Source organism: Perissodus microlepis, chromosome 11 (genome assembly GCF_051167445.1).
Source record: "Perissodus microlepis isolate ML-2025 ecotype Zambia chromosome 11, ASM5116744v1, whole genome shotgun sequence".
NCBI classification, from domain to species: Eukaryota; Metazoa; Chordata; class Actinopteri; order Cichliformes; family Cichlidae; genus Perissodus; species Perissodus microlepis.
In genome coordinates, this window is record NC_140471.1 from 20,336,033 (window position 1) to 20,355,562 (window position 19,530).

Here is a 19,530-nt window from a genome sequence, read left to right on the forward strand (position 1 = left end):
GTGGCCTTAGGTAACAGTAGGAGCGTAGATCCCTAAATGGGCCACACAAATATAAAATAACATCATGCTTGTTTGACCGTCACTTTAAACATTTGGCTTAGACCATTAACTCATGAGGAACATGTTTAATGAAGTATTAAACAACGTGAGACAATCTATTTTCTATTCTCTAATAGACTTCTTTTTGGAACCGCCCCCATTTGTCCATTAGGTTTATTTAACTTCTGCATTTCTGACTTCACTTTTCAGACCAAGAGTCTACATCTAAAAAAAATTAGGGAGTTCCTTTTCGAATCATATCTGTTGTTCCAGAAGTAGATGAAAGGTTCAGGTTGATATCATATATTCTGTGTACAAGATTCTGGCTTTAATATCATGTCAGTTCTACTGTATGTCTTCTGGACCAGTTCTGTTGTGGCATCTCTTTGAGAGATGCAGTTAGTTAATAGCATGTCTCTGGGCCTTCTAAGTTTTTCTTTCTGCTTTAATTCATATGGGTAGCAGACCAAACTTGCAAATGTAAGATGAGAACCAACCAAAGATTTATATATGTAGAAATATGCTTGTAAATATTCTTGTATTCTTGCAGCATGGAGTTGACCCTTTTGATTATTTTTTCCATGTTTTTGATTACTCGCTTTAGGTGCAAGAACAAGTTATACCCCGATAATCTTCCTCGCACCAGCGTTGTGATTGTATTTCACAACGAGGCTTGGACCACGCTGCTGCGAACCGTCCACTCCGTGATTGACCGCTCTCCACACACACTGCTGGAGGAGATTGTTCTGGTGGATGATGCCAGCGAGAGAGGTAAACTCACACACACACACACGCACATTAACACTCACTGCAGATAATTCCTTCAGTCTCTCTCTAGTTTGAGGCTTAGCCTATTTTTTAGAGCTATGATTTTTGCTGGATTCTGCGTAGGTAGATGTTTTTGCACATGTGTGTATGTGCCTGTGCTGGTGCCCAAGAGATAGTCAGTGCATGTATGAGGGCTGTGTGTGCCACTCCACCCTGTGCAATACTGTTAATCCCTGTTTGGGGGAGATTAGGTCTTTAATTTGCCAGACGCAGGGATTACACTCTGTTATTACCCTCAATCCCCCACCCCCACCCCCACCCCAACCAACTACCACCAGCAGAAGCAACCTTACGAGACCTCAGGTTAGATGGTGCAGGTCACGGATTGTGTGTTTATGTTTGCACTTGTGTTCAAGCTGATGGAGAAGCTCCTAGCAGGTACAAGAGGTATCGTATGAGAAGGCCACATACATGAAAGAAAGCACGCAAGCACACAGTTATCTCTGATCCCTGCTGCTACAAATGGAGTGGGTTGGAGGAACAGCTTGTAATCCAGCTTTTGTTTTGTAGGCGCCTGTTTGCATTCTTATCTGTTTATATATGCATTTATTAGATTTCCTCAAACAGCAGTTGGAGAGGTATGTGAGAAAATTGGAAGTCCCCGTCAGAGTCGTGAGGATGGAGCAGCGGTCCGGGCTCATCCGCGCACGCCTCAAGGGAGCGTCTATCTCCACTGGCCAGGTGTGTGCGCATGTCCACATACGTGACATCCACAGCAACTGCTCTCCATATTGTGTTTGCACTGTAGATTTGTCTTGTGTTTTCCCTCCATGTTCTCAGGTCATAACCTTTCTGGATGCTCACTGTGAATGCACAACAGGATGGCTGGAGCCTCTGCTTGCCCGCATCAAACAAGACAGGTAAGGCACACAAACACGAAAGATACGCAGACCATTGGCAAGCCTGGAAAAGAAAATCAATAAAGTATTGTTGAGCCTGCAGGGGGCTTGCCCTTGTGTTTATCTTACGCTTAATTACTCATTCTCTGTTTACTGCTACCCGTAAGCAGGTATACACACACACACTCACACCAGCACATGGAGAAAACGCACAGGGTTTACAAAGGTGTAATGAGAGATGAGTGACAGCTGGTGAGAAGTTGGTTCTGGAGGTGACACATCTTGCAGATGAGCTTTTAGCCTTGGTTGATGTCCACCCAGGGTTATGAACAGCAGGTTGATGTACTGTGTTTGTGTGCTGATGTTTTTCTGTTTACTGTAGGAAAACAGTGGTGTGCCCCATTATCGACGTTATCAGCGATGATACCTTTGAGTACATGGCAGGCTCTGACATGACATACGGAGGATTCAACTGGAAGCTCAACTTCCGCTGGTACCCTGTACCTCAAAGGGAGATGGACCGACGCAAAGGAGACCGCACGCTGCCTGTCAGGTGGGTGGTACACACAGCAAGATGAGTCTTTAAATTTCATTGCTATTATCCTTTTCATACTTATAAAACAGACTGACAGCAGTTTCTATGCTTCAAGTTAAGTCTTTTCATTTTACCAAAGGACATCTATGACCCTGGGCTAGTCCTGACCTAACTAAATTCTGCAGAGAGGCCCTTAAATCTTACCCTTTGATCCATGTAAACTATTACTTTTGCCATACAGTCACAGCTGATACCACAGTCCTCCTACTGCAACCCTCCATCCTTTGAAACAGTTTGCTCCATCTTTCAACCTGAAAATGAGTCCTACACTCAAAAGCCACTAAATTTGGTACACCCCATCAGAATAGGGAGAAAGGGTGATTTAAGTGACTTTGGAGGAGTATCTCCTAAACCACCATCTGGTTTACACAGTATAGTGCAAAAAGGAGAAAACAGTGAGTGGAAATTATCTGGGGAAAGTGCCTTGTTGTTGCCAGAGGTCAGAGGAAAATAGACAGAGACTGCTTTGAGCTGATAGGAAGGCAAAGGTAACTCAAATGACTAAGGTATTTTGGAAGGTATGCAGAAGAGCATCTCTGAATGAAGCAGATGAGCTGCATCAGCAGAAGACAACACCGGGTGCAACTCCTGTCAGCTAGGAACAGGAAACTGAGGTTACAGTTTGCTTGTGTTCACCAAAACAAGATTGGAAGATTGGAAAAATGTTGCCTGGTCTAATGAGTCTCACTTTCTGCTATGACATTCAGTTGATGATAGGATCAGAATTTGGTCTAAACAACATGAAAGCATGGATCTATCCTGTCTTATATCAGCATTTCAGGCTGCAGGTGGTGATGTAATAGTGTGGCAGATGTTTTCTTGGCAAACTGTTTTCCCTTTAGTACCAACTAATAATCTAATCAAAAACCAAAGCCTACATGAGTATTGTTGCTGACCATGTCCGTCCCTTTATGACCACAGTCTACCCATGCTCTCATCACTGCTTCCAGCAGTTCACAATAGTATATTGCGGCATTAAAGCCAAAAGTTTGTTTTGTGCAATTGCATATGAACACGTTTACACACAGGAAGCAGTTATCTTTTCCAAGTTGCAGTTGATGAACACAGGTTACCGTTTCAGGATACTAGTTTATTTCTGTATTTCACACTCGCTTTTGTCAGGCACAAAGACACAGAAACAGCACAGCAGTTGAAACCAAACACATGCACACCAAAACAACCAAAACCCTGCCCAATTCAGTTAAGAAAACTAGAGAGACCTGAACTGCAGCCTGGCACGTTGACGCAACCTCAGTTTGCTGTCATTAAACGTCACCAGACTGACCTTCTTTTCTTTTTTTTAGTCTTTCTTATCATGGATCATGAATCAAGGATAGTTAAGCCTCATCCCGTTCATAGATGTTTTAAACACTGACACCTGCTTTTACGTAGAGAAGGAGCCACCCAGGACCTCTGCTCACACTGTGAGCTCCTGGCTGCCCAGTTCTGCATAAAACTCACTGATTGTGATATGTCGCCTAAAGGCCTTTACATTCTTTAATCAGAAACACTTAGGCACTGCGCCTAAGCCTTCCTATAGCAGGCAAAAATCCTGAACTCTTTATCTTTTTCAATCCCTGTTTATTCTATGGCTGCTACAACAGTGTATATGTTACCATTCAGTTTGCTGCTGCAGTTCATCATAAGAGGTTCTCAAGGCAGGAATACTGAAAGAATAGAGTGAACTTTCCACTTCTGTTCAATGCAAGATGTTTATGTAAGATTGTGTTTTTTGTTTTGAGGGGCTTTTTTTGTTGTTTGTAGACCTTGGAACTAAAATCAAGAGCTTATTTCTGCCTGTCTATCATCTCTTTTTCCTGCTCTTGTTTCTAAGCATGCTTGATGCCAATATTCAAGGTCACACACACACACACATAATGTAGCTTATGTAACACCCCGCGCCCCCGATTTCGGTTGTTTTTCTCAGTTCTGCTTGACAAAATTTTCCTTAGGGTGTCTTTTAAGTGGCCTAAAAAACAAAACTGGGTTGTTGTGTCAGGGCAGAAAATTAATTTCCACTAATGACACGATTTACATAAAAACCCTGTTCTGCCACAGAGCACTTTCACATTATTGCACGTATGGAGTTTGCAGAATGAAAAAAACTGTAACGAATAATGCTGATGTGGTTTCAAGCTTCCACGCGTGCATTTGCTGGGGGAATTTCTCTTCATTAGACGATGCAAACTGCAGGTCTTTTGCTGTCACTCTCTGAGGAGCTGCATATGTTGACAGCAGAGGAGGAAATCAGCAGCTAAGCTAGTTATTATTGGCTCATCTACCTTGTAATTTACGGCAATGTGCAGAAGTCTCTACTCACTTGGGAAGGTTGTATTTGCCGCTGTTGGACTTTAAAAAAGATACAACAAACAGAAAAGATCTGAAGAAATTCTCTGAACTTGCTAAATGTGTCATTTTGATATTGTATGCTTCAAACACAAAGCTGAGTATTACCCGCCTTTGATGTTTTATACAGTGGCAGTGTTTCTGTTTATTTCAGTCTTGTGATATGTTGAGATGATGAACCACGCTTTTATGTACGTAAGGGCCGGTCCCTGTTTAGATAAATGACTTTAATTAGAATCCAGGATTTGCTGTAAATTAGTGGGTTTTCTTTGTTTTACTGCAACGTGTTTGAGTGTCGTAAAAAAAGATTTATTGTAAGCTGGGGCATTTAGAAAGCTTTGATATCTCTTCAGGAAAAAAGGAAAGGATACATAGATCTGTTGTGTTGGCCTCGTCGTTATTGTCTTTTGTTATAAAGCCACATTTGACGAACTGTTTTTCCATTTCTGGGTTGCTTATTATTTCCCGCTCTTAGCCAACTGCTGGACATGCACCATCAAACTATGCACGTTCAGGATATGTTTGTCTGTTTGTGTGCAACATATTGTGTTTTTGTAAGAGATTTTAAGAAAAAGCGAAAACAGGCAGTGGAGAAGAATAAGCTCTAAAGAGGAGGAAGCCGTTCTGTAAGCGGGAGGGAAAATGGAAAGAGGCCTCGAGGCCATTTAACTCTGACATGACTGTCACAGCAACAGCGAAGAGAGGAGAAAAAACAGGAAATCAGCAAATAACAGGGAGTGAGAGGAGTGAAATATAAAACCCTGATGGAATGTGTACATACTGGATGACCTTTAAAAAGCCGGCCGTCAGTTATTTAAGTGGCACTAACCTGCCTTTCTCCTAATTTACCTTTTCTCTGATGTCTCTGTTCAGGACTCCCACCATGGCAGGCGGCTTGTTCTCCATAGACAGAGATTATTTCCAGGAGATTGGCACATATGACGCAGGCATGGACATCTGGGGAGGAGAGAACCTGGAAATCTCTTTCAGAGTGAGTGAACACACCCACTGACAACTGACATGACTTTATTCTTCCATTCAGAAGTGTCAGCTAGGGTTCAAAAACACACACAGATGTTACACCTCTAGATTGACTTCACTGAATAAATTGTTGACCTGACTAAGACTTCGTCAGACATCATCCCGGCAGGCGTTGAGTCAAATTTATTCAGACTGGCACAGCACAGCCGGGACCAGTCTGCGTCATCCATCTCCCAGCTGAGTTCACTGGTCTGTCTTAGCTCGTTCAGCGCCCAGGACTTACAGTGTGTCTACTCTGCAATTTATTCTCTAAATTAGTGTTGACAAGGCTTGTTTCTCATAGATTTGGCAGTGTGGCGGGACGCTAGAGATTGTCACGTGCTCTCACGTGGGTCACGTCTTCAGAAAGGCGACGCCCTATACGTTTCCCGGAGGAACAGGACAGATCATCAACAAAAACAACCGGCGTCTGGCAGAAGTTTGGATGGACGAATTTAAAAACTTCTTCTACATCATCTCTCCTGGTGAGTTTTGCCACATTTTGTGTGTTTGTGTGTGCGCGTGTTTGCGTTCATGTATGTGCTCGCGTGTGGAGGTTAATCTCTGTGACAGGTGTGATCTATCCATTAACCCGCTGACTGCGTGATATTGCAGTGGTGACCCAACAGTGCAGGATGGGGGGAGGCGGGGAGTAATTTCACGCTACAAAGCATGCGTTAACTTGCATGAACACACACACACAAGCTTGCAGCAGAAAAGCAACCAAAAGAGAAGCAGAGCTACTGAAATGAAGAATATTTTTAGATGCGAAGCACCTCGTGGAACACATTTATACCTCTCTCATTTTTGTTGACAGGGGGCGCTCTTCTGTCTTTCTTACGCTTGTTTCAATAACCTGACCAGTTGTATAATAGAGGTCTTACAGAGCTGGAAGAAAGCATCAGCCCTAATTAGATCAGTTCCCGGGCATAACAATGAGATCATAATTCAGTTCTGTTTTATTGAGTTTTATTTATATAGCACCAAATCACAGCCACAGTGGCCTCAAGGCGCTTTATATTGTAACACTACAGTAATAGAGAGAAAACCCCAACAATCAGACGGCCCCTATGAGCAAGCACTTGACAATAGTAGGAAAGGAAAACTCCATTTAACAGGAAGAAACCTGCAGCAGAACCAGGCTCAGGGTGAGGCAGCCATCTGTTACGAGTTGGGGTTAGGCAAGGAAGACAGGACAGAAGAGAGACACAGATTAATAATAACTAACGATTAAATGCAGAGTGGTGTATGAAGACATAGAGTGGAAAAAAGTGATTAAAGTTAAGAAGAAACACTCCAGCCCTAACTATATGCTTGATCAAAAAAAAAGTTTTACGCCTAATCTTAAAAGCAGAGAGACTGTCTGTCTCCTGAATCCAAATTTGATGAGCTTTTAACCTGAATGGATACATGAAAGCACGGATATAAGGGAAAGTTATAGTTGTAATAGTGGCCCAAAGTTAAAAGACAAAGCTAATAATTGAAGTAATTGAGTGCATGATTTCCCATGGTCCCATCCTGCTGACTGAGTATGTAAAGGTACTGTACTGAAAAAACAAGAAGTGGACTGTCTTGCTAGACGGGCCAGACTTCACTGAATTCAAGCCAAAGGGCCGCACCGTTTCTAAACACAATTCAATCATAACTCAACAAAATGATATGAGTAGCATCTCAGCGTTACAGGGTTTTGTTTTTTTTTTATTTGTAAGCATAAAACACATAAGTGGAAACTGGACCTCCACAGTGTGCTAGCTCCATTTTCGATGTAGTTACTATCAGTTATTATATGAAAAAGATGATTGACCTCCATTGCTCTTCATCAGGCACATGTTTGTTGTCATTGTTGGGTCATTTTCAGCCCAGGTGTTACAACTTATTTCATGTTCTTTTCCCCCCCAAAAAAAAGTGATTTAGCAGTTTTGAACGTTTGGCTGCTTCAGATCAGCATGTGGGTCTTTTCTGCTCAATCCTAACACAGTTTAAATAAAGCGTATACACACGGGGGGAATGGCAGTATGCAGTGTTTTGTTTGACCTTTTTGTGTGTGTTTCTGCGTGTCCAGGTGTGACCAAAGTAGACTACGGTGACATCACGTCTCGCACTGCTCTGAGGCAAAAGCTTCAGTGTAAACCCTTCAGTTGGTACCTGGAGAACATCTACCCTGACTCCCAGATCCCTCGGCATTATTACTCCCTGGGAGAGGTACACTCGCTCACACAAGCAACACTTGAATCTGTATGGATCAAACGGTGTGGGTGTATATTCAAGCAACAAACCTGCTTCCTGTGTGTTTGGCTCAGATCCGTAATGTGGAGACTAACCAGTGTCTGGACAACATGGCCCGCAAGGAGAACGAGAAGGTCGGCATTTTCAACTGTCACGGGATGGGAGGCAACCAGGTAACAGAGAAATAACAAAACGCTGTAACTACACATGAATTAAAGTGTAAATGTTGATCACGGTTGACATCAGAGTTATTCTCGGCACAAAAAGAGAGAAAGTCTGTGGGTGATATGTGCAGGTTTTCTCCTATACGGCCAACAAGGAGATCAGGACAGATGACTTGTGTCTAGACGTGTCCAAGCTAAACGGACCCGTCATGATGCTCAAGTGCCATCACCTCAAAGGCAACCAGCTCTGGGAGTACGACCCTCTGGTAAGTGGAAGACGTAATAAAAAAAGCATTTTCTCAAAGTGATGCTGAAAAGCTGGTTAATATGTTCATCACCTGGACTGTTATAAGTCATTATTATCATCTTATTATAAAAGCAGCCTGAAAAGCCTTCAGTTAAACCAGAACACTACAGTTAAAGATCATATTTCTCCCATATTAGCTTCTCTTCAAAGTTTAAAATCTTCGTCCTCATGTATAAAACCTTGAACAATCAAGGTTTTGCCTACTAGGGGTAATCCTTATTTCTCTTTTCTGAACTGAGGGGTTTCTGTCAGATTTCATATTTATGCCTGCTTCCAAAATAAAACAATAGCCAATGAGGGTGATCTCTGCCTGTACAGCTTACCTGGGCTACCAGTGGAAAAAACATTTCTAATGGTCGACAGAGCATTTCTGTAGGTTTGGAAACTCTACATTAAGGGTACGGGGGAGGTCATCAGATGTTGTCTTTTTGTGAAAACTGGAAGCTGGTGTCAGGTGACCCTGAAGACTTCCTTAATTATGCAGCAACAGGCCTAGGATGCTGGGGGCTTCCCATGATGCACTGTCTCTTCTTCACCACTGCTGTATTTAATCATTAGGAATTATTAAACTCTTGTTCTCTCCCATAGTGTGTCCTTCGTCCTGCCTCTCTCTTTCCTTCTCCCTGACTGTTGGGATTTTCTCCTGAATGCTGTAGGGTCGTACCATTATACTGTAGGTTTATAGCTTACAGTATAAACACACGGAGGTTATTGTTATTGAGAGTTGGTGCTATATAAATAAAACTGAATTAAATTGAATACTGTGAGCTCTCACAAAGGTCTTGACAGGCACAGAAAATAGTTCATTTACAGCAAAACCTAGGACGTTAAATTCCCTTCCAACTTTATTTTTAAGGCACTTTAAAACAGCAACGGCTGACACAGTGCTGTATATTAGAAATAAATAAAATAGAAAGACAATAAAATAAAATGGGCACAGTGGTTAGCACTGTTGCTTCACAGCAAGAAGACACTGAGTTGAATGGTTTGTCTGTCTCTCTGGGTTAGCTCTGCGACACACTGTCGACCTGTCCACGGTGTACTCTGCCTCTCACCCTTTGGTAGCTGGGATAGGGTACAGCCCACCCAGCACAATAAACAAGGATGGATGATGGATGATGGATGGACAGTAAAATGGAACTAAAGGGTGCAAAACGACACAAGTAAAAATGACCATCATACAATAAAAAGCAAATAAGATCAATGTGTCACACTGGGTCAAAGTTCAAAGAGTATAGACAGTATATTGTTGGGCAGTGTAGCTTCCTGTGAGGGTCCCGGGTCTGAAACTTAGTGAGTTTTGAGGTTTATGGACTTTGTAGCTTTCTTCATGTAAATCTATGTTTCTTGGTTTTGTTTGAGTTTACATTCATGCAATTTTTCCATTGTTCTGTTCTTAGCGTAGTTAGTCTCTAGTTTGTATATTTTCTTCAAGTCTTCATCACCCCTCTTGTTAGGTTTGTTTAGTGTTCAGTTTTACTTCCCCCAGTCTCAGTTCCCCCCCTGTGAGTTTCAGTTGTGTTCCCCACGTGTTTCCTCTCTGCCCCAATCACCCTTCTCTGTATTTATAGTTGCAGTCTTCCTCTTTGTCGTTGTCTGATCGTCTGTTTATCCCTGGTTTTGCTCTGTGTTCCTGTTCCTTTCCCTCATTAGCCTGTATTCCCCAGTGTAGACTGATTTTAGTTCCTGGTTTTCCAGTGTTCCCCTCTTGACTTTTTGTTTACCTTTTGCATTCAATACCAGCTCACTCTAAGTTCACCTGTGCCTGCGTCCTGCCTCTTCACAACATGTAGTCTCACAGAGCCTATTTAAATTGCAAAGACAATTTAGTCCATTACCAAGGAGCTGCAATAGAAAATGCTCTGAAAGTTATAAAAGCTCATTCTGATTCTTTCAGAATGAGCTTTTTTCCAAAGCTGGAAAATGCAATATATACAAACAAATATTCACATTGTTAAAAATGCAAATTAATGTTCAGGTAAATTCACATAAACACGCTGCTTTGCAGCAGTTTACAGTAAACTGTGAGCAAATCTATCAAAATGGAATCTAAATTAAAATATAAATAATGAATCTTTTCTAATCCCAGTGCACGTAATTCAACCTAGCATCATTTCTTGCCACAGTTTGGAGATATATCATCGTTGACTCGTTACCCAACCCAACCACAGCATTTACACCACAGAGAGCTAAAACTGAGCCTCAGAGGCTCGCACAGCAGAATTTGATATTCAAAGTATAACAAAGTCCATGTGCTGTTTTAACCAAAAAGACATTTACATGTTCCTTTAAATGAACCTTTCTAAAGACTGATTTGTGTTTTTGTGCTGTGCAGAAGCTGACCCTGATCCACGTCAACAGTAACCAGTGTCTGGACAAGGCCAGCGAGGAGGACAGCCAGGTGCCCAGCGTCAGAGACTGCACGCACACACGCTCCCAACAGTGGCTGCTCCGCAATGTCACACTACCAGAGGTCTTCTGACCACACTCCTCACACTTCCAAATGCGCACATTCACACACACAGCGGCCCAGAATAAGAAATAAAGGGGAACGGATGTGATTTTTTTTTTTTTCGGCACCAGGAATGAAAAAGACTTCCCTACACTGGGATTTGGGAAGGAAGGAGGACAGATTGGACGGTACTACCTCTGCCGGACGTCAGAGGGAGGAGTGCGTACAAGCCTCCTTAAAGCGAGAAGAGAGAAAAGCCTCCCTCTGAGAGAGACGATGGCTGTTGTTTTACATTCATTTTGTTTTGGGGTTTTTTTAAAGAAAAAAGAGATTTTAACCGCGGAGAGTTGACTCGCTCACATGCGCGAATACGAGGAACTAACTGGTGGAGTCATCACAGCTTCCCCCGGACAAAGCAGTCCACCGCTCAACTCATCACTTAACGTTTACTGACTGCCTCTTACGAGAGTGTGTGCACTTATTTGTGTGTGTGTGTGTGCGTGTACTGAGATGAATGTATGCTTTGAGAAGGGGACTGAATTCCTTGTTGATTTTCTTTCTTTTTTCATGTTTGTTTTATTTAATTTTTTATGGATTTTGAAAATGTACTCCTGTGAAGAAGGTTGTGCACGTGTGCATGTGTGAGAAGCTGTGATGTGTGTGTGTGTGTGTGCGTCAGAGCCAGTCCTATGGTCTTGCAGCAGTGTGTGTCTCCCTCTGGTGTTACAGTTTAGCATTTCATCTTACAGGCTGACGCCTCCGTGCAGAGGGACGACGCATACACACAAAAAAACAAACAAAACAAGAAAGCGATCACGGGGACCCGACGTCTGCCGTCAGCAGAAATCTAGAGATAGAGAATTATGATGTTTGTGATATCTTAAGATTTCTATGTCCAGTTTTTACATGGCTTGTCTGTTTCTACTGTTTCAGTAACCCTAGTTTGTCTGTACGTCTCTGTTGTCTTTAAAGATATTTAACATAGAGCTAACACACACACACACACACACACACTCAGAGGATACATGAGTCTGTTACTGATGTTCACTGCCTATTGTAGTGTTCAACCACGTGGATCTCCCCAGTAAGGCACTACATTGCCACACATAAACACACAGACAGACACACATGCTGTATACATATAGGAAAAAGGCTGCCTAAGCCTGATACTTCAGTCCATTTTTGTCATATCGTCTTCTCAATGACCTCTTAAAGAAAAACAAAAACACTCCAAGGGCTTCTTTCCTCCAGCGGAGTGTGTGGATGTTTGCATTTGTGTGGGTGTGAGCGTGTGTTTCTTCAGTACTAATTCCAGCCCATTAGCTCCCTGTTTACTAGAACAAACGGCGCTCCGATTCCTCGCTATTGGACGAGCAAGCACCCGTAGCGTAGACTGGCAGCAGATTAGCATACCCCTGCTTCCTCCGCCGTACTAAAAGAGCAAAACGCTGTTATTTTTTACACAGAGCCGGGTTCCCTGCACTCCCCCTGCGGACATATCTACAGCAGGAACGTCGCACCGCTATGACAATTAATCAGGGACAGAATAAAAGCTGTAGAGAGCCAAAAGGAGTGAAAGGGTTGAACTGTGTGATTACAGAGAGCACAGCAGATGACATATCTTAATCCATTACTACATTTCTCTCACTTGGCAAGCGCACCTGCAGCATTTCACTATTCATATCTCAGTCAGAGGTAGACAGCGTGTCTTTTGCATTTCCACTATCACGCCTTCTTTATTCTTATTCTTTGTTTTTTTTGTTGTTGTTTTTTTAATCGCTTCTGCCGCTGCGAGTCAGGGCACCAGAGGTGATTTCAAAAAATGATTTTTAAACATTTCAGCTTCCTCCAATGGAGGAAGGGTTTACACAAAGGACACGACATCAGTTCATCTTCGCCATGGACATGGCAGTGAGTGGAGGCCATCAACAGGTTGTTTTTTTGGGGTTTTTTTCATGTCTGATCGAGTGACTGTGGTGAAGACGTGAGAGTTTTTTTGATTGTGGGACAGACGGGGAGCGTATCGATTGTTCGAAATTCGGGAGTCTGGTTAGGGGCTGGGTTTGAAATGAACTGACATGTCCAGGCTTCCACACTGAGCTGATCCAAATGTAGAAAATAAAAGTGAAAACGTTTACAGAATACTTTGAGGTGCCTGGTGATTTCTGCCTCCTTCTGTCTCCACAGACGCACCACAAACCATGACCCTTAATTACGTAGCCCAACCAATACTGAACTTTTAAAATGATGTTTATAACGGAGAGTTTAAAAACATCTAGCACTTAATTAAAAAGTAAGTGTGCAGACGCTCAGTAATGTCATAATTACATATACAAAAATGGAGGTACGTTGTCTGTATCTTGAAATTTCTTTCTACGGTTGGTCTCCCCTGCCAAAACACATTTTTATTTACTTTAATATATTTCTTTTTTACTTTATAAAAAAGTGGCATTTTTTTAATTGCTTTGAATTGTGTATTGCAGTTTATTCTTATGATGCTTTTCCTGATCACTGGAATATTCCATTGCTCGCCATGTGCACCGTACAAATAACTCACTTGTGTGAAAAGGCAGGTAATAACTTGTGGGATCTTAAGCGCCAGCTGGTTTTTAAATTCCCCACGTTCCCCAAGCTAAAATGACACAGGAGTTCAAACTTTGGACACATTGCACAGTACTGTATTTTGCACAAACTGCCGTCCACAACGATGAGTTCACTGTACTTCTTACTGTTAAACTGAGGAAATCTCGGGTCCTGGTAGTCGTGTGCTCTGGAAAAGTTAATGATCCAGAGTTCCTGGATCCAAATCTGCTCCGGTGTCCGTGAGAGTCACGGATGTGGAAACGGCTAGGTCCACCTCAAAAAAGCCCAGTGCCCTTATTCTGATGGGTAATAACTAATTCACTGACACTAGGGGGACCCACACAATATTACAGATAGCGGAGAGTGGTTTTAGTGCAGCTGCCCAGTACAGATTAGCTCAAAAGCTCTAGAACAGGGACGTCAAACTCATTTGACATTGGGGAGCCACATGCAGCCACTTGACCACTAAAAGTCCTGTTTGTATCAACGTAAAGAAGCTTAACTACAAACTTAATCCCTGAGATATTTTAGTATTAGAAAGAAAAGCGCAATGGCAACAGTACGTCTCAGTTTTTCTGCATAACAAAGAAATGCTGCTGCAAACAAATGAAATCTCACTACGACTCTTTTGGGCTTAAATAAATAAATGTGTTTTTATTAATGACAGAAAATCTCCTACTTTTAAAATTACTACAGATCCTTTCCTATGATGGATTTAAACATTGAAAGTTTTTAAAACTGAACATTTTTAGTAATATAATAACAAAAGTTTTTCATTTCCTTCATGAACACTTTTTTATAGTATCTGAAATATTTGCTGATTCTAGTTATTGCTATCATAGTTTTTATTACATATTGATTATGTTATATAATAAATCCTGAATTAACAGTCTGTTGCCAAACCCCTTGAAGAACTGAGTGGTTAAAAGATGGAAGCGTATTCACGGACTCCACTGTTCACTGGGTCTGAGCTGAGATCGGCGCTGCTGGAGACACTGGTGGGTGTTGAAAAGATACATTTCTGCTCTGCTAGAAGTGCTGCAGGAGCGGTGAGTCTGGACCGAAACATCAAGATAAACCCTGCGGGGAAGAGGCTGTCCTCGGTCCTGTTCGTAAACACCACAGGGTGGTGTGAATGTAGCCGAGTCGGGCTGCAGAGTGTTTTGTGGAGAGTGGATTATTTAAATTCCTGCACTTGATCTGCTGAATTATTCATTTGTCAGGATTAGGCCCGCTGAGAGCCACCAGGAAGACATATTAGACAACAGCGCTTTGCATACTCATCTTTGATAAACGCGGCGATGTCTCGGAATTTGTTTCCTGAAAGCATCTCTGTGGTAAATAAAGCACCGGGGTGAATTCATAAGAGCGCAGCTTCTCTGTCTTCAAGAAGAAGACATCTCAAAGTTGTGTGGTTTTGACAAAAGTGAGATTATGAATCTCTCAGCTGGTCAGAGAAGCAGAGGCTCAGGAGTAAATCTCTCTCTGCTCACGTCAGGTCCAGCCTGAAAGGAGACACCCGTGCTGTGGTTCTGAAGTGATTGTGCCGTTCAGGAGATTTCGAGCTCGCAGAGACTTTGCTCCAGTTTATGTGCAGCGTTGTGAGTTCATGGGAGCTACGGGGGGAGTCTTTGATCTGAAGAAGTGAAGCTGAATTGAAGCCCAGAGGGAAACCGAGAGAAAAAACAGAATATTGAAGTGCGCTTTGAGCAGCAGAGTGAATTTATTATCTTAGAAGTCTGCTCATCAAATGTTTGTTTAAGGCTTTTGTTGATTTTTATCTATGGAGTCGTTTTTTTCTGTTTTCTGTTTTGTTTTTTAACCAACACGCTACATTTTTGGATTTTAAATCCCATAATTATGCAGAGGAAGATGTTGCAGATGTTACTGAAGTGATGACTTTCAGCTTGAATTCAAGGGGTTTAACAAAAGAAGAATTGCATTAACTGTTTGGGAATTACAGCTCTGTTTATACACAGTCCCTCATTTTTATAAGAAATGGGAAAATTACCATAATTATAAGAACTGTTTTTAGTCTTGGACTCACAGACATCACCGGGTGCTGTGTTACATCTCTGCCAGGCCTTTACTACAGTTTCTGCTTGTCTCTGGGTCTCTCTGACTTCAGTTGTGTATTTAGTAAATGAAAAGCATGCTCTACTACAACTCTTCAGTTACGATTCATGCACACGCCATTACAATTCCTCCACCATGTTTGACAGATGATGTGTTATGGTCTAAGGATCTTGGACAAAAAAGTGTCTGGACTTCTTTAAGTTTCTTGAAGACACTTCTTAAAGAAGTCCTGATGCTTTTCTTTCCAAGCTCCTTGGACTACAAGGACCTGGATGACTGAGAACCTTCACAGACATGATGTGTTATGCTTCACATCATGAGCTGTTTCTCTCCTGCATTCACACTGATGACACTGTCTCTTGATTGTAGACCCCCTCAAGAGTGCTGCTGACTCAGTTGGATGTTGTGAAGTTGCTTTTCTTAACCAGAATTCTGTTATTGTGCACTTCAGTTGTTTTCTGTGGTCTTCCAGACCTTATGGAGTTTGTCGGTGCATTCATTCTTTGTAAGGATGTGCTAGATTGTTGTTTTGGCCTCGTTTAAAGTTTCTGGTAGAATTAGTTTTTGTTTGTCAGCCTAATGATGGCCTCTTTTACTTGCACTCGACATGTATTTGGACCTGATATTGAGATTTCCAATGAAAAGACAGCAAAAAAAAACACAAGTTTAACACTTAACCAAGTGTTTAACACTTAAACCAAGGTAATCTGTTTTCTCAGTTTGGCCCAGGACTGAATGAATTCTGTTTGTTTTTTAACAGATAAACAGTGTAAACCCTGGAAGCCTGTGGTTTCAGTGAAGATTAGCAGTCTGGTGGGGGGATTATATCTGCTGTCATTTCAGATGTCACTCTGTGCCTTTTGCTACAGCACATCAAATGCTGTGCGGTCTGCGTGTGTTTAACACCGACACTTTAGAAACCAAACACACCTTTATCAAGTGGAATTAAATTACATATTTTCATTTTATGAAGAGCTTCTTTTCTTTCCAGTAACAAACAAGAAAAAAAGAGTGTTATGATTTCACTATGATTTAAGAGCGTGACGACAGGGATTTAATCAGTGTGTTTAAATAGACCGACTGTTGGCTTCAGCAGCAGCCGGAAAAGTGTGGATTTGATATTTATTCTGTCCATCTGTCCTGAGCTTTGCTGACACATTGACAATCTGTAAAGCCTTCACAGAACAGATGACACGATCTGACTCAACTCACACAAACACAGAGGGAGGATTTCATGTCTGTTTATTCAGGAACTTTATTCTTTCAGCTTCTTGGCTACTTCATTTCCACACAAATCCCCCCCCCATCTTACTTTTTAGACAGGTACTCATATGTTACCAGTAATTCACTGCTTGCGATTGACTCTTTCTCAAATGTGTCTCAGAACAAAAACAAGTTCAAAAAAAGAAAAATTCCACATATTTTAACATGAATTTTCGAGACTAATATCAGACGAGCCACTGTTTGCTCATTGATCTTTTTCTGCCCTCTCATTCAGCAATCACGCAGCCCTCCACACAAACCGAGTTCATGTTTGCTTGGACTTGATTTTTGCACACGCAGTAGGAACAAAGGCCAAAGCAAATATTTTCTTTAAAGAACAGATCTGACTTTATTTGAGGGCTTAAAAATTAAATGATTCATCACTTATTTACACTGATACCATAAAAGCCTCCAAAAAAAACCCCCAAAACTCTTTCTGACACAGACACAATTGAGATGACCTGAAGTTCAAACTGAGCACCGGGTGATTTAAGTGACTTTGAACGTGATGTGGTTGTTTCTGCCACACTGGAGTATTTCAGAAACTGCTGATCTGCTGGGATTTTCCCACACATCTCTGGGGTTTACAGAGAATGGTCCAGAAAAGAGAAAATACCCAGTGAGCAGCAGTTTTCTGGGTGAAAATGCCTTGGCAATCAGAGCTGATAAGAAGGTAGCAAAAACTCAAATAACTACTTGATACAAGAAAGTTATGCAGAAGAGCAACTCTGAGCACATATGTTGAATCTTGAAGCAGATGGGCTACAGCAGCAGAAGACCAGACCGGATGCCACTACTGTCATCTAAGAACTGAGGCTACAATTCACACCCCACCACCAAACAGAAGATTTGAAAAGAGTTCCCTGATCTGATGCAACACTGGGATAGTAGGGTCTGAATCTGGTGTAAAAACATGATAGCATGGATCTATCCTGCCACATATCAGCAGGCCAGGCTGCTGCTGGTGTGATGGTGGTGGGGATATTTTCTGGGCACACTTTGAGCCAGCTGAGCTTCATTTAAACAGGCTACCCAACCATGTCCATCCCTTCATGACCACTGTGTGTCCATCTTCTGATGGCTGCTTCCGGCAGAAAAAACACCAAAATCAATTCACCTCAAACTGGTTTCTTGACCATGACAGTGGGTTCACTGTGCTCAAAAGGCCTCCACAGTCCACAATGAGTCACATCAATCTCAGAGGAATGTTTCCAACTGCTTTTTGAATCTGTGCCATGAAGAATAAAAGCAGTTCTCTATCATATCAAGAACAGAGTGGAGAGTCTCTCTCTCAGAGAACCAAGGTTACAATGTAACAGTACGATCTGAAGGCAAAAGGAATCCCAACCCAGTACTACCAAGATGTACCCAATGAAGCCCCCGGTGAGAGTAATTACATATTATTAAGCTTTTAAAATGAGTGTGATAACCAGTGTTGGGTAAGTTACTTTAAATTAGTAACTGAGTTACATTACTAGTTACTTCTATCAAAAGTAACTCAGTTACTTCAAGTTACTCGTTACTTTCAAAGTAACTAGTTACTAGGGAAAGTAACTTTGGTTTTACTCTGAATTCTCTTGTTAATGTGTTGCTTCCGTAGCTGGATACCCAGCAAGAGTGCCAGTCTTCGAGCTTGCTTACTTGCCACAAGTGCACTGTGCCACCTACCAATAGAAAGGAAAAAAATAATGTGCATATTTCCACAAGAGAAATCCCACGCCTGGACCGTCGTTGACTGCCGCCATGATTCTAGCCTACGTCACAGCGTCATGTGCGCTTTTTACATCCAACACAAAAACTGCAGTCGTGGTCCTTTGATTGTACTCAGAACTCGGAAATTCTGCCTTCCGAATAGGAAGATGTAGGTAACACCAGACTGCAGATGAGCTGCATACAGGGCTGGACTGGGACAAAAAATCGGCCCAGGCATTTTGACTAGAGACCGGCCCACCATTATAGGAAAAATCATAAAGCCTTTGAATGAAAACAAACGCTGTTGTGACAGTGATGTACACTGTTTTGATGGTATATATGTATCAATCTATCAATCGTTTGTTGTAAGACTCAGATAATTATTTTTTTAAAGCTAGATATTTTAAATGAGAATAAGAAAGAAAAGTACTTCTTTGTGTTGTCTCCCTGTTAATGCCCTACCTGCCCCCCTGGCAAAACTTTGCTAGACCCACCCCTGCACAGTTACCAGCTGTCAGCTACAACTTTTGTTTTTTCAATAGGAAGAGGGCCATGTGACACATCAAACTTATTGGTAATGTCACAAGAAAAACAATGGTGTGCTTGGTTTCAACGTAACTTTATTCGTTCATGAGTTATTTACAAGTTTCTCTTTGTTCACAGCCATTGGCATGTCGAAGAGGTTAACACGTGAGGAGCGGATCAAAATTGTGTTTGATGTGTCACATGGCCCTCTTCCTATTGAAAAAAGTTGTATCCAAGATGGCCGACTTCTAAATGGCCACCATGGTCACCGCCCATCTTGAGGAGTGTGCCCCCTCACATATACTAATGTGCCACAAACAGGACTTTAATATCACCAACCAGTCCCATGTTATTACGGTGTATCCATATAAATGGCCCACCCTGTACTTTAGAGATCTTTAACAATGCAGACCGTAAACAAAAAAAAAAAAAACTTAAAAAAACCCCCCAAAACACTCATAACAATTATTCCTTTCCTAAAAGTATGTAATGCTTTAATCAGAAGACATAAATAAAAGAATCATTTGTTTTTTCAATTTAATCTAAAAAGGACAATACAAGACAGTCAAAGTCAC

General features: G+C 41.8%; 1 protein-coding gene across 1 annotated transcript in view; it reads left to right on the forward strand.

Annotated features, from left to right (window-relative positions):
* The window catches only part of galnt1 (UDP-N-acetyl-alpha-D-galactosamine:polypeptide N-acetylgalactosaminyltransferase 1), a 56,323-nt gene extending 43,365 nt beyond the window's left edge, over positions 1 to 12,958 (forward strand). The window contains exons 5-14 of the mRNA XM_084943046.1: positions 644 to 810; positions 1,421 to 1,548; positions 1,648 to 1,727; positions 2,089 to 2,259; positions 5,521 to 5,638; positions 5,972 to 6,152; positions 7,730 to 7,869; positions 7,968 to 8,066; positions 8,189 to 8,323; positions 10,700 to 12,958. Coding sequence (XP_084799172.1) covers positions 644 to 810; positions 1,421 to 1,548; positions 1,648 to 1,727; positions 2,089 to 2,259; positions 5,521 to 5,638; positions 5,972 to 6,152; positions 7,730 to 7,869; positions 7,968 to 8,066; positions 8,189 to 8,323; positions 10,700 to 10,846 — 1,366 coding nt within the window. The 3' untranslated portion in view covers positions 10,847 to 12,958. The remainder of the gene's footprint in view (positions 1 to 643; positions 811 to 1,420; positions 1,549 to 1,647; positions 1,728 to 2,088; positions 2,260 to 5,520; positions 5,639 to 5,971; positions 6,153 to 7,729; positions 7,870 to 7,967; positions 8,067 to 8,188; positions 8,324 to 10,699) is intronic.
* Positions 12,959 to 19,530: the final 6,572 nt, after the last annotated feature.